Here is a 20,695-nt window from a genome sequence, read left to right on the forward strand (position 1 = left end):
CCTCGTTCGGAGAGCAATCCATTGGTGGGGTCACACGTTCAGTTTGAGGCCCATTTGGTGACTCTGGAGCTCAAAACGCGTCTTGAGTTTTGTCCGCATCCACCGGTCTACTAGCCCACTGTGCACAGCCAGGGACGCGGGCCAGTCTGACAAGATACGGAGTACCGCTGCGAGCTTACGGTTATGGCCCCGTAAATATCACCGATCGTCCGACAACTTTTACGCGGGTCGCAGGCCAGCCGTTTTGGGCGCTGCCTTGCGCTGCCCTACCGGCCCTGCCCGCTGGAGTGGCGCTGGAGTGGCGCGCGACCCCGACTGGAGTGGGAATTACGCGTGGAGGGCCGGCCGCCCGTATGCAGGCTGGACCCCTGGACCGCCACGCTGTGAGAAATGCCGAGACGTGTTTTGAGCTCCAGAGTCACTAAGCAGGGCTCGAACCGAGCGTGTGACCCCACCAATGGATTCCTCGTTCGGAGAGCAATCCATTGGTGGGGTCACCCGTTCGGTTCGAGCCCGTTCCGGTACTTAGGAGCTCAAAACGCGTCTAGGATTTTCGCAGCCTCCACCGGTTTTCTGGCCCGCTGTGGAAAGGCGCCTCGCGTAAACAAAGGTTGCGAAAGCGCAGTCACAGACGTCTTGATAAGCCGCTCCTCTCCGGAGGCATTCCCGCAATGAAGGAGTGAGCGAGAGCCTCGACGGCCGAATTAGAGGAGGAAGTAATGACTGGAGAGAGGGCAGTCGCTCTGAAAAGCGTCCGCCAGCACGGCGCGCCGCGGCGGGAAGCAGACCGGGCCTTGCTCGCTGCTTGCCAAAGCAACCGACCGCAGTCTCTGTATTGATCAACATTCTGCTCCTCTGGTTGCCCCTTCCGCTCCACGCCACTGCCGGAAGAGGCAAACAATCAAATTATCATGTCACTCGGCGGAATGACTCGCGGCAGATGCCCGCGTGCCGAGGCAGGGGCAGCCTAGGCGGCCAAAACTCTAGACGCGTTTTGAGCTCCAGAGTCGCTAAACGGGGCTTGAACCGAACGTGTGACCCCACCAATGGATTGCTCTTCGAACGAGGAATCCATTGGTGGGGTCACACGCTCGGTTCGAGCCCCGTTTAGCGACTCTGGAGCTCAAAACGCGTCTAGAGTTTTGGCCGCCTCCTTCGGTCTTCTGGCCCACTGTGCAGGGGGCTGGAGGGATATGAAATGTTGATTCGAACGAAGCGCGACACAAAGGCAGCACCGATGAGGCTCCGGTCAGGCCTCACCAGGAAATGCTGTGGCGCGGTGCTTTGGAGAAAATCGTCCCCGAACATGCTCCTATTCCCCCTCTTTGTACAGCCATACGGGGACCTGACCTCTCATTCTGCCTTTGTGTTCCACTGGGTTGGGGCCTAGGCTGCGGCCCTGCAGTCGATCCGAAGGGAATTCCCACCGCACTGGCTGATATGTCTGCATGCCTCGCGATCAGATTGGTCCGTGCATTTATGAATTCCTCCCGCTCTGTCTCTCTCGCTCCCCTTCGGGAAGCTGCAGGAGTGCGAGAGAGACAGAGAGAGAGAGAGAGAGAGAGAGAGAGAGAGAGAGAGAGAGAGAGAGAGAGAGAGTGGTGAAAACCCAGAGGCCTGCAGAGAACCTCGCGTGCGGAGGCCTGCCTGCCCGGTACACACAGAGCAAAACGCTTCGCCTACACCGCAAAAGCGCACAAGGACCGCACTTGCCCGGCCTTGCCTGCTCCGCAAGCTTCCTATATCTTCCCCCCTGTCTCTGCGCCATTGACTCGTTCCGCAATTTATACGTGCAAGCAGCACACATTCTCCCCTATCTGATGCCCCACTGGTTCCACTTCCACGGCCCCGTTTTGCTCTGTTTTCTCTTATTGTGCTCGCATTGTAAGTACCAGTACGCGCTCCCCGGTGTTCTCTAAACGCGCGCGCGCCGAACCAAAAATTAAATATTTGATCTTTTTACCTGGGACCCGGACCTTTCTTTTGTGCCCGACGCATGTGGCGGCTTGACAATGTAATTATCTCTGGCTTTTGCGGCACGGCCATTGCCCGGTGTGGACCTCGCCTCCATGGAGCGCACAGTGGGCCAGAAGACCGGTGGGGGCGGCCAAAATCCAGGACGCGTTTTGAGATCCAGAGTCGCTGAATGGGGCTCGAACCGAACGTGTGGCTGTGACCCCACCAATGGGTTGCTCTCCGAACGACGAACCCATTGGTGTGGTCGCACGTTCGATTCGAGGCCTGTTTCGCAACTCTGGAGGAGCCCGAAACGCGTTTCGAATTTTGTCCGCTTCCGCCGGTCTTCTGGCTCACTGTGAAGAGTGTGCGGCGGAGCCCGAATTGAAGCATCCTGTACCTTTCCTGGGAGGGTCACTGTATTTTGCGCGCACCGTTCTCATACCCCCTTTCTCCTACGCGTCGTGCAGGTTCGTTCTGCAGTAATGGAATGGCTGGCTCAAAGGTGTTGCAAGGATGCCTTGCGAGACTCCACTCGCACGGGGAGATGCACGAAAAAGGGGGATGGCTTCCCGCTATGAAAGGAACCTTGCAGCTTCCTCGCCACGCTTTGCCGCATCTGCGGCACTCGTTGTAAAAGGACAAGTTTTCCGAAACGGTCGTGGCCCTAGGTGGACTCGCCCCTCGGCCGAGCAGTGCACTTGGCCTGTGTGCCGGACTCTGATTGGCTGGAGAAGGAAAACAGAAACAACTAACTTTCGTGTCCGTTTACAGACGTCACGTACGGCGGCCTCACTCCCCCGGCTCCTGTGGCTGCCCAGCCCGCTCACTGCCGGCATCTCGCTCCATCCGTCTCTCTCGCGCGGCCGTGTCGCAAGCCGCACGCATAGCCTCGCTCAATCCTCTTGGCCCTCTTCTCACTTTTTCATCCGTGTCGCTACACTGTGCAACCGCCGCGGGGCCTAAACGCCCCTCCCCTGCCCCCGCTCCCCTCGCTCCACCGCCTCTCCCGCGGGGACCAGCCCGCCTGCCATCAGCTGCTGAGAGCCGTCGCCCTGTCCCTCTCGCACCTGTTCGCAGCGCCTCGTGAGTGCGAGAGAGAGGGAGAGCGGCTCTCGGAATCAGTCTGCCCGATTCATTTCGTCTGCGGGAAGGCGGGGGGCGGCAGGGGCACACACTCGAATCATGGAACGGCTAAATAAATTGATTTATGTATGAGAAGGGGAGGGGTGTGGACTTCCCGCCGCGTCCGCAGGAACAGCAGCCACGCCGCGCCACACAGTGGGCCAGAAGACCGGTGAGGCGGCCAAAACTCTAGACGCGTTTTGAGCTCCGGAGTCGCTAAATGGGACTCGAACCGAACGGGTGACCCCACCAATGGATTCCTCGTTCGGAGAGCAATCCATTGGTGGGGTCACACGTTTGCTTCGAGCCCTGTTCAGCGACTCTGGAGCTCAAAACGCGTCTTGGCCGCCTCCACCGCTCTTCTGGCCCACTGTGCCCCAGGGCCCCCCAGAGGGCTGCCTCCGAAGGGACTCCTCACGCGCGGCACGCACACACGGCCACGCCATGTAAATACCGTGCCGTTTCGGAGGGCCGGTTGTAGGGCGAGAGGAAAAAGAGAGGGGGGCTGAGCCCAAATGAAGTGTTGGGCGTCAAGCAGCCCCACCCCAAGCGGAGGTAATTAATGGCAGAGCGAGGAAAATAAATAAGAATGCAAAGGCTGTGTGTGGAGCCGGCCCCACCCCGGACGTAAAGAGGGGGGGGGAATTATGGTGAAATAACCATTCACCATTCAACCCTTTCACAAGGACGCAAGATTTGTTTTTGAAATTTCCTGGGGCAACAAAGTGAGCTCTTCCTGAGCCTTCCTATGAAACCGCCCAAGCATATATTGTTGCTTGAGGTTGCAGATTTCGCGGGAAAATATTTACCTGCTGCGAATTTTTTGTTATGTGGCTGGACTTGTTTTATTCCTGTGTCGTGATTTTTGTTGTTGTTGTTGTTGTTGTTGTTCTCCTTCCATGCACCGCCATAGCGCGGCCGGCTTAGCCCGCTCCACTTGTTCGGGGGGATTGAGGAAGGCTAGTTCCGCGGAGCCAAAAGGGAAGCCAAGTTGCATAATCAGAGGCCGGTGGGGGGATCGCAAATTGAGGGTAAAAAACGGGATCTTCCGCCGGGCAAGTTTCATTGAGCCGGCGGAATCGCGGACAGGTGTAATTCATGGTGGCGTTGTAGATAATGAGGCCGCGTGGGTAGCAAAGAGGGTTTGCAATATATTTGCCATCCGGACGATTCATATCTCCTCGAAGGGTGGGCCAGAAGACCCATGGAGGCGGCCAGAATTCTAGACGTGTTTTAAGCTTCAGAGTCGTCGAATGGGACTCTGACCCAACGTGTTACCTCACCAATGGACTCCTCGTTCGGAGAGCAAGCGATTGGTGGTGTCACACGTTTCGTTCGAGCCGAATTTAGCGACTTTGAAGCTCAAAACACGTCTAGGATTTCGGACCACTGTGCGTAGTCCCACGATCTCAATTTTGCTCTTTGTCGCACTGGGACTTGGTCCTCTTGCAGCTCCGGTATCGCACGGGGATCTTGGCTAATCCGGCGCTCATCAAGGACCACACGACAGAGGCCCAATAAGGGACGACCCCATATGCATACACCCTACCCGGGGCTACCCCACTCCCGCTGACACCTGCCCACACTCACGGCCCCGGCTAACTCTATTGCTGCCGGCCCGTGTCCCGTCCTCGGCGGCCGTGGCTCCAGGAAGGGGGACTTTGCGCGCAGTTCCCTGGAAATTGTCGTGCAGAGGTCCAAACTCACACCGTGACAGTGACTACTGATAATCGCTTAAAATGCGGACCTGTGGGCAGAATAGGCTCCGATTGGATGCAAATCAACGCGAATAAGTCTCAAACAGGCCGTGGGTTGGAGGATATTGTGGCCATTGAAATTGGTCCCTGATTGAAATTGGTGGTTGGTCTGCGGCTCTTAGGGCACCCGCGTCCAGAACGCGAACACTACTAGGTGCAAAGCTTGGTCAGGACCTGCCCTTACATCTGCATGCACTTAAGGGGCCTGGGGAAAGGAGTCACAGCCCTCGCCGTGTGCTACCCTCGGTTGCCCTGCACTGATAATGGGAGAATCGGTTCAAACACACCCTGAGCTTGTTTCTCCTGGGACTCACCTAATGCCTTAGGACACAGCGCATGCAAACAACATTTCACCAGCTTGTTTTTATCATCCCCCAGGACGGTTTGAAGGCTTTCCTGGAGTTGACCGTACAGTTCTTGAAGGAGGACCACGCCTCCCTAATCCGTGCCGTGGCACGGGTCCAGAGACGTGTACCATTTCCGGGACAAGATGTGAAAATTTGATACGCAGCTCTCCATTACTAAGGCGCAGCGATGGGCTGCATGATAGATGTGAAATGTGGCGTGAAAGTTTAACGGCACGTCGAATCGAACCCGGATCCGGGGCCACGAGACGAATTATTTGTGCCTTGGCCGCCCCACCAGAATCTCTGCGAAAGTCTTGGAGAAATCCGGAAAAGGAGACGTATTCGAGATAAAAGATGGCTGAGAGAGGTTCGATGGCTGCTTTCTTTTTTTTGGCCGACTTGGTGCAGCCGGTCAAGAATCGCTTGAGCGCGAGTCCCACTAATAGGCTTTTCTTTGGAGATGTTGCGTGCGATGGAGGGGAAGCGGTCCGGGAATTCCGCCGTCTCTCTGTGGTATCGCGGGATACATCCGGCCTGGCACGCCTGGATGCTGGACGCGTTTCGCCCGGCGACTCAGTGAGAGAGAGGCAGAGACAGAGCGAGGAAGTGACTCCGGAGTTAGCCGGGCCGAACACCCTCCCAGCCCCCCGGCCGAGGCAGGCTGAAGGCAGGCAGACGCCCGGCAGTTCTTATCCTCCGGACCACTCGCTGGAACGGAGAATTCGTCACGTCTTTATAGCCCGCCCAGTGGCGCCACCAAGTGGCTGCCGGGGAAACTAACGCCTCTTCAGACGACCTTGTTGTGGCGCGAGGCTGCGTGAAGCGCGAACCAAAGGCAGGATATTAGCCGACATAGTTGCTGATGATAGAATTGGACGTCCTTCACCAGGAGGACGTGGACGCGCTCCGCCCTCCGCAGGGAAACGTGCTTGTTTTGGTTCCGGGAACTTTTCTCGTGTTGGTGATACCCGGGGTTGGGATTTAAGCTGCGCCAAGATGCGGGGCACCAGCTTGTGCGTCGATGTTGACGCGGTCGAGCCGGTCCAGCCACGCAGTCCAGTCCACCTGGTCTTGCGCTGCGAATCCCCAAGGCAAATACAACCAAGGAAAACAGCGTCTAATCAAGCAGCCACAGGCATACCGCTTACCCACTCCAATCCCAGCCCCCGCACCTCACCCCACCTCCTTTCCAAACGCTGCCATTAGGCGAGGCCATCTCGTCAAGCAGAGATGAGAGCGAGCTTGCCCACCTTCCAGGCGCCTTTTTGCTCGCAGCCGGTCGTAACATGGAAAAACTCAGGCCGCGGGGGCGAGGCAGCGGAGCGTTGTGCGGGCAAGATAAGGGCATTCCGGATTTTTGTTCTGAGTGCCGGACCCTGGCCGTCGCTTCGACCGCTTCTCCGGGGCCTCACCGTCGCGCCGTGTCTGCGATTTATCATCGGAGTGCCGCGACAGGCGCTGGACAGGTCCCGCCGGGGACCGAGCCGGGGACCTTGGCGGCGTCAGGGGGTGGATCGCCCTTAAATCCTGGAATAGTCATAATAGTAATGCTATCTGCCTGAGTAATCCCTCGGAGGGCCCGGCCGCCGAAGCAGTCGAGCGCCCAGTGCACAGCGACGCACAGCGGGCCAGAAGACCGGTGGAGGCGGCCGAAATCCTGGACAGATTTCAAGCTTCAGAGTCGCGAAACGGGACTCAAACTAAACGCTCGACCCCACCAATAAATTGCCCTCTGAACGAGGAATCTATTTATGCAGCCATACGTTTAGATCAAGTCCTATTGAGCGACTCTGGAGCTCAAAATGCGTCTCGAGTTTTGGCCGCCTGCGCCGGTCTGCTGGCCCACTGCGGAGCGTGGGGTGGCATTTCTTTTTCCGGACGCGCCCTTGCGTCACCCTCCAGGATCGTCGTCGCGCATGCGGTTCTCGGAGAAGTTCCCACGGGCCGAGTCAGATTCCATTATAGACGTTGTTGGATTATACACGTGGTTTATGCATGCGCAAACTTCAGCCGGCAAATCCTTTAATAGGCAGCCGCGTGCATTATATTCATTTTCGAGAGCCGCAGGGGCGTTCTGGGCGCACCACCGTGCGGTGGCCAAGGGCGCGTACACTGCCAGGCGAGAGGACTTGCACCGTATTTCCAGGAACGAGTGCAATTATATCCAATCTCGTTTTTTTCCAGTGTACTAACTGGTGAGGTAATGACGCCCCCAATTAGGCCAGAAGCTCACCTGACTTGCCCTGCTTGAATCGCTGATTAACAAAGCATCCTGGGCCCCAGGCGGATCATGGCGCTTTGCGTGCTAAAAAGGGTCCTCGGCTTTTGTTTTTGTTTTTCAAGAGGGGGCATTTGTCAAAAGGCTGGCACTGGAAAGCACGCGGCGTGGAAGGATGTTCCTCGCAGGTGGTATCTGGCAGACGGTCTTCTCGTCTTGTTACTCACGGACAATTGGACTCGTTGGTGCACTCACGCTCCATTTCCAGCCGCGAGCCACCGATATTCTTTTTCCTGGAACACTTCTCTTCTCTTTTGTCGCGGTTTGCTAACGAACTGAACCGCCCGTTTTTTTGCTCCAGTTTTCTTTATTTCAATAGCTCCGTATCCTAGCGCACGCTGAATCTGTGCTGCAGGCGTTCGGGGGTTCCAGTCTCGTATGCCTTTCATTTAGATCTCTCCACTCCCAATTACGGCCTGCGGCTCGGCCAATTCGATCCCCCAATATTTTTTTTCTTGCTGGTTTGTTTACCAATTTGGCGGTTGTTTCAGCCTGGGTTATCAGTATCAAGCGAATTGCCCCACCTCTTTCGCGTCCGTCTGGCTATTGGAGTTGACGTTTAGAGTGGCTTTGGTGGCTGGGTGAACATGTTTGTATAGAAGCAATGGGATATCACTGTCAGATTGGTTACCTATTGCTCTTTACTTCAGGCATGTACAAAAAAAGAGGGCAAATAATTTGCATTGTCAAAATTTTGGTGATGATTGTGGAAGAGGCTTGACACCTTGCACCCTGTTGCAGAGTTCGACACGTACTACAAGTCGCTGCGGCCCAACCTGACCGAGTGCAAGTCGCTGCGTAGGAACGAGGCGCAGGCGGACGGCGGCCAGATCAACTGCCGCAACATCTGGTTCCGCGAGTTCTGGGAGCAGCACCACAGCTGCAGCCTGACCCCCAAGCCGGGGAGGAAGCCGTGCTCGGGCAAGGAGACGCTACGCGCATACGAGCAAGAGGGGCTCGTGCCCTTTGTGGGTGAGTACACTGTCAGGACTGGCTACGCTCGCTGGGGGGCTCCACCCCCAGCCCCCCTTGCAGGCCTTCAGCGTGAGCAGGCCGTCAGAAGACCACCCTTTGTATGGTATGACTGCACCGCTTCAAACTCAATTGACAACATCGGTCCTGATCGCAATAAAAACCAGTTAAAACCCAGCCTATCGGTCAGCCAACTGAAAAAAAGAGTCGCGGAGACAAAGACATTAGAATTCCTGGAAGCTTGCTGTCCCCATTATCAATGACGGTCACGTAACAGCCTGACAAAAAGAAAATTCCAAGAAACAGAGGGAGTTTGTTCCAGTCCACTGTGTATCGGAGTGGAGAGAGAAAAAAGAGAGGTGTCGTCATTAAAACTTATTGGAGGGAACAAGCCGCCCGTTCCCTTCCTTCGCACATGGCGCCGTTTTCCTTTGCCTCTAATCTTTATTTTCTTTCGTTCCTTTTTGTGCGACGCGCGTGTTTCGATTGGGCGCAATCGCATTTCAATTATTGCCGTCTGCTTGGGAGGGTATTAAAAGTGCGGTGGGAAAGTCTCCGATATAATCCTGTTAAAACGGGCATCTGGGTCTTTATTTTTTAATGAGGCAAGTCTTCGCCGCGCTTGGTTAAACCCTTGGGCTGTCCGTTCCAGCCTGACTGCATCGCTCATAAGACAGAGGAAGGCAGCATTGTCGGACACGGCGAGGCCATGCTGTTTTTGCTGTGTTGGTCGTTTTTCCGTCTAAGTGAATGTGGGTAATCGTGTGTATTGTCTGCCTGCTCTTCCTTTTTCGCCCCGTCTTGTTTCCTCTCTTCTTTTTGCCCGAAATTTAATTTTTGTTCCCTTTTCACACGCCGCCTCGCTGCGGGACATTTCACCAATTGTGCAGCCCGTGCAGCTGGCATTGTGTGGACCACCACTGTGCACCCCCTCCCCCTTGGCCGCCCCTACGGTCGCCTGTCTTTATCCATCTATCTATCTATCCTCCCACATTCGTCTCGGCGCCGCGCCACCGGCCAACAAGACTGCCGAGACCTTCCCCCGCATTCACTCAGTCACGCTGCCGGGATCTATCCGTCACATTTGTCTATCCGGAGCCGTCCGGCAGTCTATCCCCGCTCTATCATCTATCCACATGCGCGCGCCCCGCGGAGCCGTCTCGGTGTGTTAGTCTCAGCTGAGAATGATGGGTTTATGAGTATCTATCTTTGTGCCTCCTGGTCCCCCTCCCCCTAGCTCTGCAGCCCCTCACTGCTCTCTCTTTCTATCTCTATCTACAGCCCCAAGTTGGGGCCGGCGCGTCGAATCCACACATTTGTTTCCGGTGCCTTTCCGGGGTCTTATCGGTGATCGGCTCCGACCAATGGGTCAGAAAACGACGTGAGGCAGAGAGAGAGGGAGAGAGGGGGAGGGGCGGAGGAAGGGAAAGAAAGTGGAACAGAGGAAACGAGTGAGGTTGCTGCCCGTCTGAAACAACCGGCTCTACGACCGGAGAGGGAGCTTGTAAGTGAATCTCGGCGCACACTTTGCCGACCGCTCCCGGGGCGGAGAGAAAGGACAGGACTTTCCTTCGACGACTGTCTTCTCGCTGTTGCGATGACAAGCAATGTCTCCCACAGAGTTGTTACACTGCCTTCGCACTAGCATCGGATTGTTATTTTGGAAGAAGGGCCAGAATGTAGAGTGAGGCTGGCTGCGGCGCTGTGAGTGATGGCAGCGCTCCCTTGTCTCCGCTCCATCCATCATTCTCCTCATGACACCTGGGTGGTCACACAGCCCTATTACACGTGACGACGACAACAACAACAACGACTCAGCGCTGTACCGACGCCGCCACTGTTTAGCATCGTTCACCTCAACTGCTGGAGAGCATGTTACTTTGTTTATGTTGGCCAGAAAACCGGCGCAAGCGGCAAAAACGACGCATTTTTTAGTTCCAGAGTAGCCACACATGTCTCGAACCAAGCGTGTGACCCCACCAACGGATTGCTCTCTGGACGAGGAATCCATCGGTGGGGTCACACGGTCAGTTCGAGTCTCATTTAGCGACTGTGAAGCTCAAAACGCGCCCAGGATTTGGACCGCCTCCACCGGTCTTCTGGCTCACTGTGTGACTGCTTGCTGTGTTGCAGTGGACGCGGTGTACGCCATGGCCCGGGCGGTGCACGAGCTGGTGATCGACAAGTGCGGCGCGCCGTTCCGACTCTGCGACCGCGTCAAACCCGCGCCGCCGGGCTCCGAGCTGCTGGAGTACATCCGCAACCTGACCTTCAGAGGTAACGCAACAACTTATTCCATGCATGTGTGGCGGGCCAGGTCTCGGCGTCAAGGCTGTGACCCTAGTGAATGTTCGCTGAGCGACACGAGTGCCCCTAGCGTTCCCGTTCCAATTTCAATCCCACGCTGTAAGCGAGCGCAGCGAGTGCAACCGGAGTCCAAGTGTCCTCGACCTCGAAACAGCGCCAGCCTCACCTATTATCCTTTCCAGCGGCACGAGGACACGAGGGCGGTCCCTAAATGAGGTCGTGACTCGGCCAAAGGGACAAAGGCTCTCTGCCGCTTGATGGACGTCCCCGGGGTGTCGGACGCTTCGTCAGCGGAGCCAGCGGAGCCAGCGGAGCTGCCGCCACACCGGGGAAACTTTGCGGACAGTGATTGCCGCGGGGCGTTCCGGGGCGTTCCGGGGCGTTCCGGGCGTTCTTCCAGAGCTTACCTTTCTTTGAGGGCCGGAAGCAGCCCGGAGTTGGCCGCCCTGTTTCCGGCCAAGTATAGCCCAATGACCCCCGGGGCCGGGCGGAAATGAACGTCGGAAGACGGAGCGGCTACTCGGGAAGTGTCGCGAGGCCCTCGGCGAAGCCGGGACCAAAATACCGGATCTCCGGAGCGGCGCCGGCATCGCGCCTCGCCGGCCGGTACTTGTTACTTGCCGGGCAAGCCGTGCAATCTCTCGCAGACTCGTAAATACCAGTCCGTTCGCAAACTCGGGCGGTTTGAATATTGCGTAGACATTGCAGCCAAATAAGGGATGAAAACTGCCGTTGTCTTGTCGGCTGGGTAGTCCACGGCAGCATAGTAGGCCAGAAGACCGGTGGAGGCGGCCAAAACCCCAGACGCGTTTTGAGCTCCAGAGTCGCTAAATGGGGCTCGAACCGAACGTGTGACCCCACCAATGGATTGCTCTCTGAAGGAGGAATCCATTGGTGGGGTCACACGCTCGGTTCGAGTCCCATTTAGCGACTTTGGAGCTCAAAACGCGTCCGGGATTTTGTCCGCCTCCACCGGTCTTCTGGCCCACTGTGGGCAGGTGTGCAGTGCAACCAAGCGAACGCGGCGAACGCAGGCTGCATGTTGGAGCCCCGCCAGCTGGGCAGGCGTAGGCCTGCCAACTGCCCACGCCCCGCCGAATCGACTTCTTTGTCTGACCTGATTCTGTCACGAGAGCCATTTTGGCGGACACGCCCTGTTTTGTTGGAGTTTTTAATTTAGTCGCTTCGGCGTCAGGCGCGGCGATTAGTAACCCCTTCCCAATTTCTGTTGACGTCCTTAATGAAGCTGTGGTGCCAAGGACGAGGCAAGGCGAGGGTGTCTTGCGGCGAGAAGCCGCTTAAAATAAAGTTCATAATGGCAGTCTGATGAAAAGTGTGTTGGCTGTGCGCGCGACACGTGGTTTACAGTCTCCCGTCGCACCTTAGCATTACCAAACTTCTCAAGTTGGAGCCGGCCGAGCTATGCCGCACCCCGCCCGGCCCGGCCCGGCCTCAAACTGGAGCAGCCTGCTCTAAACAAACGCCGCAAAGTTCCGGCGTGAGTTTCACGAGCGGAAAGTAACAGCGAGAATCAAAGGGGAGATGCCGCGGGTGTTATTATTCATAAGGTGTTTTCGCGGAACAATGAAAAAAATAAACGGAAGGTGGGGTGGGTTGTCGAAAGCCTCGACGGAAGACGAAATTCCTGCAAGTGGGTTACTGAAGTGGGAAGTCAATTAACTCAAGAAATGAACGTGATTGTTAGTTCAAGATTTATGTTGGATTATGGTAACTAAAGGTTTCCTCTTTTAATTTAATTTCACGTCTGGACGGAGTAAAGTTTACCTGTTTGACACTGGCCAGTTGATGATTGACATTTTCATTACTTGACAATGGCGAATGACATTGTTTTAGAGGCTCCCATACTGACGGCATGGGATTGTCATCAACTGGCCTCGAAATGGTCACCACGTGACACGTCCATCAAATCGTTTCACAGTGTGGGTGGTGGTAACTGTCGCCAAAGATTGGATCGTCCCCGAAAAGCCTCATTCCATGGAGCCGGCCGCCACTTGGGGTCATTTTGAGCAGCAGATGGCCCAAATAAAGTGTGCTTTGACGACCCCTGACCACTGCACTGGGTGCCTCTGGTCCACGTGGCTTGCTTCGACAAATTAAGGTTAACTTCTTTGGTCCGTCCTTTACGACAGCAGTAAAGCAGGATGAGGACCCGCCTGAAGCTCACCGCAGTCGGCCACGCAAATTCTGGACTGCATCTCAGCGGAATCTCGGTGGAGCACTCCACAGTGGGCCAGAAGACCGGTGGAGGCGGCCAAAACTCTAGACGCGTTTTGAGCTCCAGAGTCGCTAAATGGGTTTCGAGCCGAGCGTGTGACCCCACCAATGAATTCCTCTCGTTCGGAGAGCAATCCATTGGTGGGGTCACACGTTCGGTTCGAGGCCCGTTAGCGACTCTGGAGCTCAAAACGCGTCTGGAGTTTTGGCCGCCTCCACCGGTCTTCTGGCCCACTGTGCACTCTCAGCCCGCCCTCCAGGCCCTCCAGGGCAGCCGCCTGGAAAAAGCCAGCCGAGCCGTAAACGTGAGGCCAAGATGCGCGTGGCTGCCGGTAGTTCCGAGTAGTTCCGGCCACTCGGCAAGCAGTTACCACTCAGCTGCGCGTAAAGCACCTTGAGGTTTATGGAGCGGCCGCCGGGGAAAGCAGCGCGGTGTAGCAGTTTGGAGAGCTTCTCGACTCTTACCGTCGAATCGGCCAGCATTCTGTCTTAACAAAAATATGTGTTTCCTCGTTCGGAGGGCAATCCATTGGTGGGGTCACACGTTCGGTTCGAGTCCCATTTAGCCACTCTGGAGCTCAAAACGCGTCTAGAGTTTTGTCCGCCTCCGCCGGTCTTCTGGCTCACTGTGCGTGCAGTGCCTTGCTCGCCGGGGTTTCCTTCTAGTCCAAAGACTCGCCCTCCCGCAGTGCCTGCTCCCACGTGCAGTTTCACCTTTCAGCCCTTTGTGGAGGCGGGGCACTGTAGGCGACAGGCGCGGCGTGGCGTGGCGTGGCGTGGCGCTGTCCGAGCGTGCCGCGCCACGCCGCGCCACGCCAGCACTCGGCCAGGGTAATTATTGTGTCTCCAAACGCAGCGGCTCTCCTTGTCCGCCGTGTTATGTTTTGCCTGCGCTGTTTGCGCTGCCGGCGCCTTTGCGAGCCACACTGCCAGAAAAATCTGCCGCCAAACAATGGAAATTTAGGACTTCTCCGGGAAAAATGAGGAGGTCACAGAATTTGGCGGCTAACCTGGCCTTTCCTGGGGGTGACCGTTGTACATCCACTGGGGGACTGTTACACACCCAGCAAAGGGAGAAAGGAGAAGGAGGAGGAGGGGAGGGGTACAAGGCCAGGTGTTACGGGGCCTAACGCAAGAACCGCCGCCCCTTGTCCAGCCTGACCTGCCGTGACCCGCTGCGGACGTCCGGCACTGCGCGGCACGCCCCGGGGGAGCAGTGTGTGTAAGTAAATGTGTGCGCGCTCGTCTGTGTTTTTAGTGTGTGGGTGAAGAGGGTGGGCAGCGGTGCCACTGAATACGCAAATGGAGTCGATGAACTGGGGTGGGAAGCAGGGCAGTGTTGCCACATAAGTGGGCGAAAATCCCCACGATGGTGTCGAAAGGGTTGCCAACCCCAGCCTGTCTACTGGGCAACGTCGATAGCCAAGCGAGATATCGCCTGTGAGGCAGCCCGAGGTTGGCAGCCGGAGGTTGGCAGCCCCCGAGTTTGGCAGCCGGAGGTTGGCAGCCCGAGGTTGGCAGCCCTTGCGACGGCATCGCAGGAGTTTTCGCTTGTAAAGACGCTGCACGACAGTGGCCCGCTGGGACTTCGAGGAAACACATGTCAGGAAAGGCTTCCAGTGCAAATCCGTAGGGTGCTCTCGCGTGTCTCGTTCGAGTCCCGTTTTCGGAGAATAGCACGTCTCGTGTGTGCAACTGCGCGGCGCAGTGGACCAGAAGACCGGCGCAGGCGGCTAAAACTCTAGACGCGTCTTCACCTCCAGAGTCGCTAAATGGGACTCGAACCGAACGTGTGACCCCACAAATGGACTGCTCTCCGAACGAGGAATCCATTGGTGGGGTCGAGACCTCACTGTTAAAAAAAGTCTGAAAATTCAGACCAATTTTTTCAGACCTAGTGGTCTGAATCTGAAATTCAGACTTGAGTCAGAATTTTCAGACAGTTGGTCTTAATTTTACACCTTGTGGTCTGAAAAATGAGTTTCGGACTCAAGAGTCTGAATATTTGGATGGCGCGGTATAAATTTTCGGCGTCGGGGTCTTAAAACAGTCATTTGTAGTAAAAGGTCTGAATTTTCATCCTGCGCAGTCTGAAATTGATGCTTTACGTATTTTCTGATAAAAGGCATGACTGCGTTTCAGGTGCTATGGACCCTGAATTGCTAGAGCAGTAGTAAATAGACTTTTGCTCAGCTAAGCGAACGGCCGTCTAGTGTTGAGTTTAAAATCAGCCTGCACTCCGCTGGTAGCTGCAGGATGCGACATGTTTGCCCTGGTTCCGGCCTGGACCGAAGCCCGGGCCACCCGAGCCGAGCCGCTCCGGCGGCGGCCAGCCGAGCCAGGCACACCGAGCCGAGCCGGGGCGTTCGGAAAATCACCGCTGACCGGCGTGCCGGCCGAAGCCTACCTGCGCGGGGCGGGGGGAGAGGAGGGGGCCCTTAATCCCTCGGCCACTCGGGATTTCTGGACAGAATGCGTCAGTTTTAGCTTGTCTCCAGAGCAGTGCACATCGCATCCGAATACAAGTCCGCGTCGCGTGTCATCTTTCTTGTGACGCTCCGTCGTGAAGCAAAGTTTTATGTGTTACATCGGCGCTCAGCACAGTGTGTACAGTGCCGTTTTGCCTTCGCCTTTCCGTGCTCCAAAATTGCTTATGGGTGCGTGCAGTCACCACTCTGAAGCATCCGAAATCCGCGGCAAGCAGGCTGTGAAAGTGGCGTAGCCTTATACTGATATTGCGTCTTCCAAACTAAAGGGACGGGTGATGAGCGAGTGGGTGGCGTTTTGGAAATTTGTCACTCCTCTTTCATCCTCGTCCCCAAAGTATTTTCATCGTGCCGAAAAAGTTTCCACAAAGTGTGCATCTGGATCCAACATGCTGCTTTCCAGTGTTTACAGCTGCATCTTCTGGAGTCTTACATTCGAGGACTAGTTTTTTTTTTTTTGGGAAGCTCTCTCAGCAAAATATCATATCTAGTTAAAGTCTTGCGCAACTTTGGGTGCTACATTTAACAACAAGAGCTGTTTTACAACTGCTCTATTTAGTGCATGCATTCCATGTTTCTCAGCAATTTAAAACATGCATCCCCAAAACCTAATATACATCCTGACAAAAGTGGTAATTTTATTACCTGGGCGGCTTAGAATTCAAACCCGCGAGGTGAAAAATTCAGACTGCCATTAGTCCGAAAATTCAGACTACCTAGTAGTCGTAAAATTCTAAGTACTTGCGAGTCTGAAAATTCAGACGATAGGTGGTCCAAAAATTCAGAGTGTCCGGGGGTCTGAAAATTCAGACCACTGGGTTTCAAAATTGACTTCATCCTAAAAAGTCTGAAAATTTCGACTTTTTTTTTAACAGTGCTGTTTAGCGACTCTGGAGCTCAAAACACGTCTAGAGTTTTGGCCGCCTGCGCCGTGTCTTCTGGCCCAATGTGCGATGCTGTGTGCAGTGAGGGGTTCATGCATAACACAGTGGCCCCGATTCTTGTGCTATTGCATTGAAATATTTCCGAGATGCTCGTCTTTCCCGTGTGCTGCGTTCCGTCCCGCGGCAGCGGCTCGCATCTCCCGTCATGTCAGTTCCACTCCGGTGAAAAAGTAACAACACGTCAGACGCTCGCGCTGCTCGCACGCGGGATGCAAGTGTGTGCAGTGGCCCAGAAGGCCTGAAGGTGCCTGCCCGAACGCCGGGCCAGGACAAGCCAGGCCCATAGCCAGGCTGGCGGGCCGGGCGAAGTTTGTCTAATCCGGTATTTCCATACGGTGCTGGCACGGGGCCGAGCGGGGCCTGTACCATGGCAGTGCACTGCCGGCTCGGCGTGTAGTGTGGTCCTCGTTGCGGTCCTGCGCTAATCCACAGAGCCGCACCTGTCTTAAGATGAACGGCGGGAAGCTGGAGGCACGCTGGAGGCACGGGGCACAGTGGGCCAGAAGACCGGCGAAGGCGGCCAAAACTCCAGACGCGTTTTGAGCTCCAGAGTCGCTAAACAGGACTCGAACCGAGCGTGTGACCCCACCAATGGATACTTCGTTAGGAGAGCATTCCGTTGGTGGGGTCGCACGTTCGGTTCGAGTCCTGTTCAGCGACTCTGCTCAAAACGCGTCTAGAGTTTTGGCCGCCTCCACCGGTCTTCTGGCCCACTGTGCGGGGAGGGCTCCGGGCAGGTACACATGGCAGGCAGCCAGCCAGGCCGCGCTGTTGTTTGTAGTTGGGTCCGTAACAGCCACAGCGCGCGGCAACGGCAACACGACTAAAACCCCGTCAACGCACAGTGGGCCAGAGGACCGGTGCAGGCGGCCGAAACTCCAGACGCGTTTCGAGCTCCAGAGTCACTAAATGGGACTCGAAGCGAACGAGTGACCCCACCAGTGGATTCCTCGTTCGGAGAGCAATCTATTGGTGGGGTCACACGTGTGGTTTGAGTTCCATTTAGCGACTCTAGACTCCAAATGCGTCCGGGTTTTCTACCGCCCGCACCGGTCTTCTGGGCCACTGTGCACCGCGTTTGCCAAGAGGAAAGCCAGAAGAGTGCGACAGATGAACCGCAAAATAACGAGCATTGGAAGCTCTCGTGCGATTGTCAGCATCTCTGTTGTTTTGTTCGGTTTTTTTCCGAGTGCCCTGGAGACATCGAGACCGATTCGGAATATCGAGACTCGTCTTGCGGTTTCTCGATGTCGAGGACTCGTGCTTTCCTTATTCAAGTGGACGCGTTGCCGTCCACTCGTTTAAAAGAAAAGAAACCAATGCCAGAAACGGAAAGTGCACACACTCTTAAAAACCACGTGTCTCTTTCATTTTAACGCTCTCTCAGTCCAGTGCGTGCACGGCAAAAGTACCGCCTGGGATTCCCAGGCGGTGCCTGGAAAATAGGCACTTTTTCCCATGATGCGCCTGGGAATCCCAGGCGGTACTTTTGCCGTGTGGGGTGTGGTGAAGGCGCCCGGTGAAGAATCCATCTCTTCGCCGCACTGATAAATTGCTGCGAGGCGTTCAAGGTGCGTGCGTGCGCGTGCTCTCTTGTTGGGCGGTGGAGCCGGTAGAGCGCCTGCAACGGCCGGGGTAGGCAAGCCCGCCAGGCAGCCGCGTGCACGGACGGCCTACCCGGAAGGGTCTCTCTCCCTCTATCTCTCTCTCTCTCTCTCTCTCTCTCTCTCTCTCGCTCTCTCTCTCTCTCTTTATGCGCAATAAACGACTGCGATGGAAAATTGAGCGCGCCGTGCGATGAAATTTGTCGCCGCTGAGCGCGCGGCGGATCGGCTCGCAATTTCCTGTGGCGGGTACCGGTACCACCGCCGCGGCGTCGCACAGTGGGCCAGAAGACCGGTGGAGGCAGCTGAAACGCCAGACGCGTTTTGAGCTCCAGAGTCGCTACACAGGACTCGAACCGAACATGTGACCCCATCAATGGATTCCTCGTTCGGAGAGCAATCCGTTGGTGGGGTCACACGTTCGGTTGGAGTCCCATTTAGCGACTCTGGAGCTCAAAACGCGTCAAGAATTTTGGCCACCTCCACCGGTTGTCTGGCCCACTGTGAGCTGGCGCACTGCAGCAGACTCCCGGAGTGCTCCAGCGCCCCGGTGCAGTGGGTCCCGGAGGAGCACCGGAAGGCCGCAGGGCTAGACGCAGGGCTGGCCCCGCTAAGGATGTCATCTCCCACGGCGGCCTGTATGCGTGCCCGCGTGGGAGAGAGAGAGAGGGAGAGAGAGAGAGAGAGAGAGAGAGAGAGAGGGGGGGGAGCCATAAACAGGCGGTCCATGCTGGAATCGTCGCCAGAAGATGAGCGCCAGTGGGACGGCGGCGGCTGGCGGTTTCGATTTTCCGGAATGGAGTCTGGGCCTTCCAGAAGCACGGCCTTCCAGCCTGGAGGCTCCAGCCTGCTAGCACACTGCGAGGGGCCCGCCCGGAGGCCGGCAGGTGGGCCAACACCTCGGCGGAATTTCGCGCCCGACCCCGTGCGTGCAATAGCGAAACAGGGCCGGGTCTTCTTTTTGGTTGCGGTCCTTTGGGCATGCTCGGGTACGATCGGGGCTGTAAAGGTCGAGCAAGGAAAGTTACTTAGGCCGTCTTGAATGTCAGGACAAACGTCTCAAGCAAAAAAAATTTTGAATTTGTTAAAGGCTTGATTTTTAAAAAAAATGTCCTTTTTTTGCTTTGTTAATCTTTTGTCGGGACTTTTCTCCGCCTCGACGCTATCTCCGGCACCCGATAAGCGTTCCGCGCCAGCAGCGCCGCGGCGAGTGTTTTTGTTTGTTATTGTTGTTTTTTTGGTTGTTTTTGTTTGGCGCGTGAGATGGAATCTCCGTGGTTCACACCGAATGAGTCACTGCCGACGTAATGAGTGTGTCTCCAGGGGCGCCAGGTGGAGGGGCGGCGCTCCCCTGTCGCCCGGGGCGGGGCGGGGCGGGGCGGGGGGGGGCGGGGCCGTCCTCCGTAAAGTTCGCTTTTAATAATTTAAAGGTGATGATGGTCGGGCGCTGCGGCACCGCTAGGCGTGGCGAGGCGTGGCCAGGCGTGTGAGGACCCTAAGGGACCGGCAGAGAGAGAGAGAGAGAGAGAGAGAGAGATAGAGAGAGGGCGTCTGAGACAAGCTGGGATGGGGCCTTGGGGGGCACCGCAGTGAACGATCATCCCCGTTTTATGCCGGGTCCTGGTGCTGCCTTTACGCCCCGGGGCCCAGGCGGGCCAGGCGGGCCAACCCGGCGCAGCCCAGCCAGGCCTAGTCCCAGCCGGCCCAGTCCAGGCCGGTTCCCCGCGCATGACTATCACGTCAGCATGCCCGGGCCTCGGATACACAGCGGGAAACAAGCCCCGGCCTGTCGTTTTATTCCGACAAAACGTAGTCTGGCCCCGGGCGGCGTGCCCTCCGCCCTCCCTGACCATGGCCGTAGCGTGCTGAGCCGGCTGCTGGGGTTACAGGGCTTACACGTGAAAGTTTCACTTGCAGATACCCCTGCTGTGCCCAGGGCACAGTGGGCCAGAAGACCGGTGGAGGCGGCCAAAACTCTTGACGCGTTTTGAGCTCCAGGGTCGCTAAATTGGACTCGAACCGAACGTGTGACCCCACCAATGGATTGCTCTCCGAACGAGGAAGCGATTGGTGGGGTCACACGTACGATTCTAGTCGGTTGGCGACTCTGGAGCTCAAAGCGCGTCTAGAGTTTTGGCCGCTTCCTCCGGTCTTCTTGCCCACTGCGCAGGGCCAGGCCGGTGTTGCAGCCCCTGCCAGTGTGCCTCCAGTGTGCCGCCCGGCTTGAGGGACGCGGCTCCATCTTTTATGGTGACCGCGAAGAGCATGCGAACGGTGGACCGTCTCGCGGCGGAGTGTCTCGCCTCGTGACCCACTCTGTTGCAAAAACACCACACTGGGAAAAATAGACAATACAAAAAATCGTATAGAAAATTTCCGAAATGCATAAAGGGCCACACAAATTGAATATCGGGCGGGCTGAATCCTGGGTATACTAAAAGAACACATATCTTTTTATGGACGGGAGAGGCAGGAATAAAGCTGATCTTTGCACTGATTTGTGTCAAATAAATCGATTTATTGTTCGTTCTCGGTGTTGCAGGCCGGCAGGGCACCGAGATCCGCTTCAACAAGGACGGCGACGCGTACGGCAGCTATCACATCTACCAGTACCAGAGGAACGGATCCAAATTCGACTACAACCGGGTCGGGTCCTGGGAGAAGAGGTGAGTGGCGCTGTCATC

At 56.4% G+C, this 20,695-nt stretch overlaps 1 protein-coding gene across 1 annotated transcript in view; it reads left to right on the forward strand.

The window, feature by feature from the left end:
- The window catches only part of LOC117644767 (metabotropic glutamate receptor 2-like), a 112,894-nt gene that overhangs the window by 70,329 nt on the left and 21,870 nt on the right, over positions 1-20,695 (forward strand). The window contains exons 7-9 of the mRNA XM_034384383.1: positions 8,205-8,435; positions 10,569-10,712; positions 20,554-20,677. Of these exons, the coding sequence (XP_034240274.1) occupies positions 8,205-8,435; positions 10,569-10,712; positions 20,554-20,677 (499 nt within the window). The remainder of the gene's footprint in view (positions 1-8,204; positions 8,436-10,568; positions 10,713-20,553; positions 20,678-20,695) is intronic.

The sequence above is a fragment of the Thrips palmi genome, unplaced genomic scaffold (genome assembly GCF_012932325.1).
Source record: "Thrips palmi isolate BJ-2018 unplaced genomic scaffold, TpBJ-2018v1 HiC_scaffold_18, whole genome shotgun sequence".
Taxonomy (NCBI): Eukaryota; Metazoa; Arthropoda; class Insecta; order Thysanoptera; family Thripidae; genus Thrips; species Thrips palmi.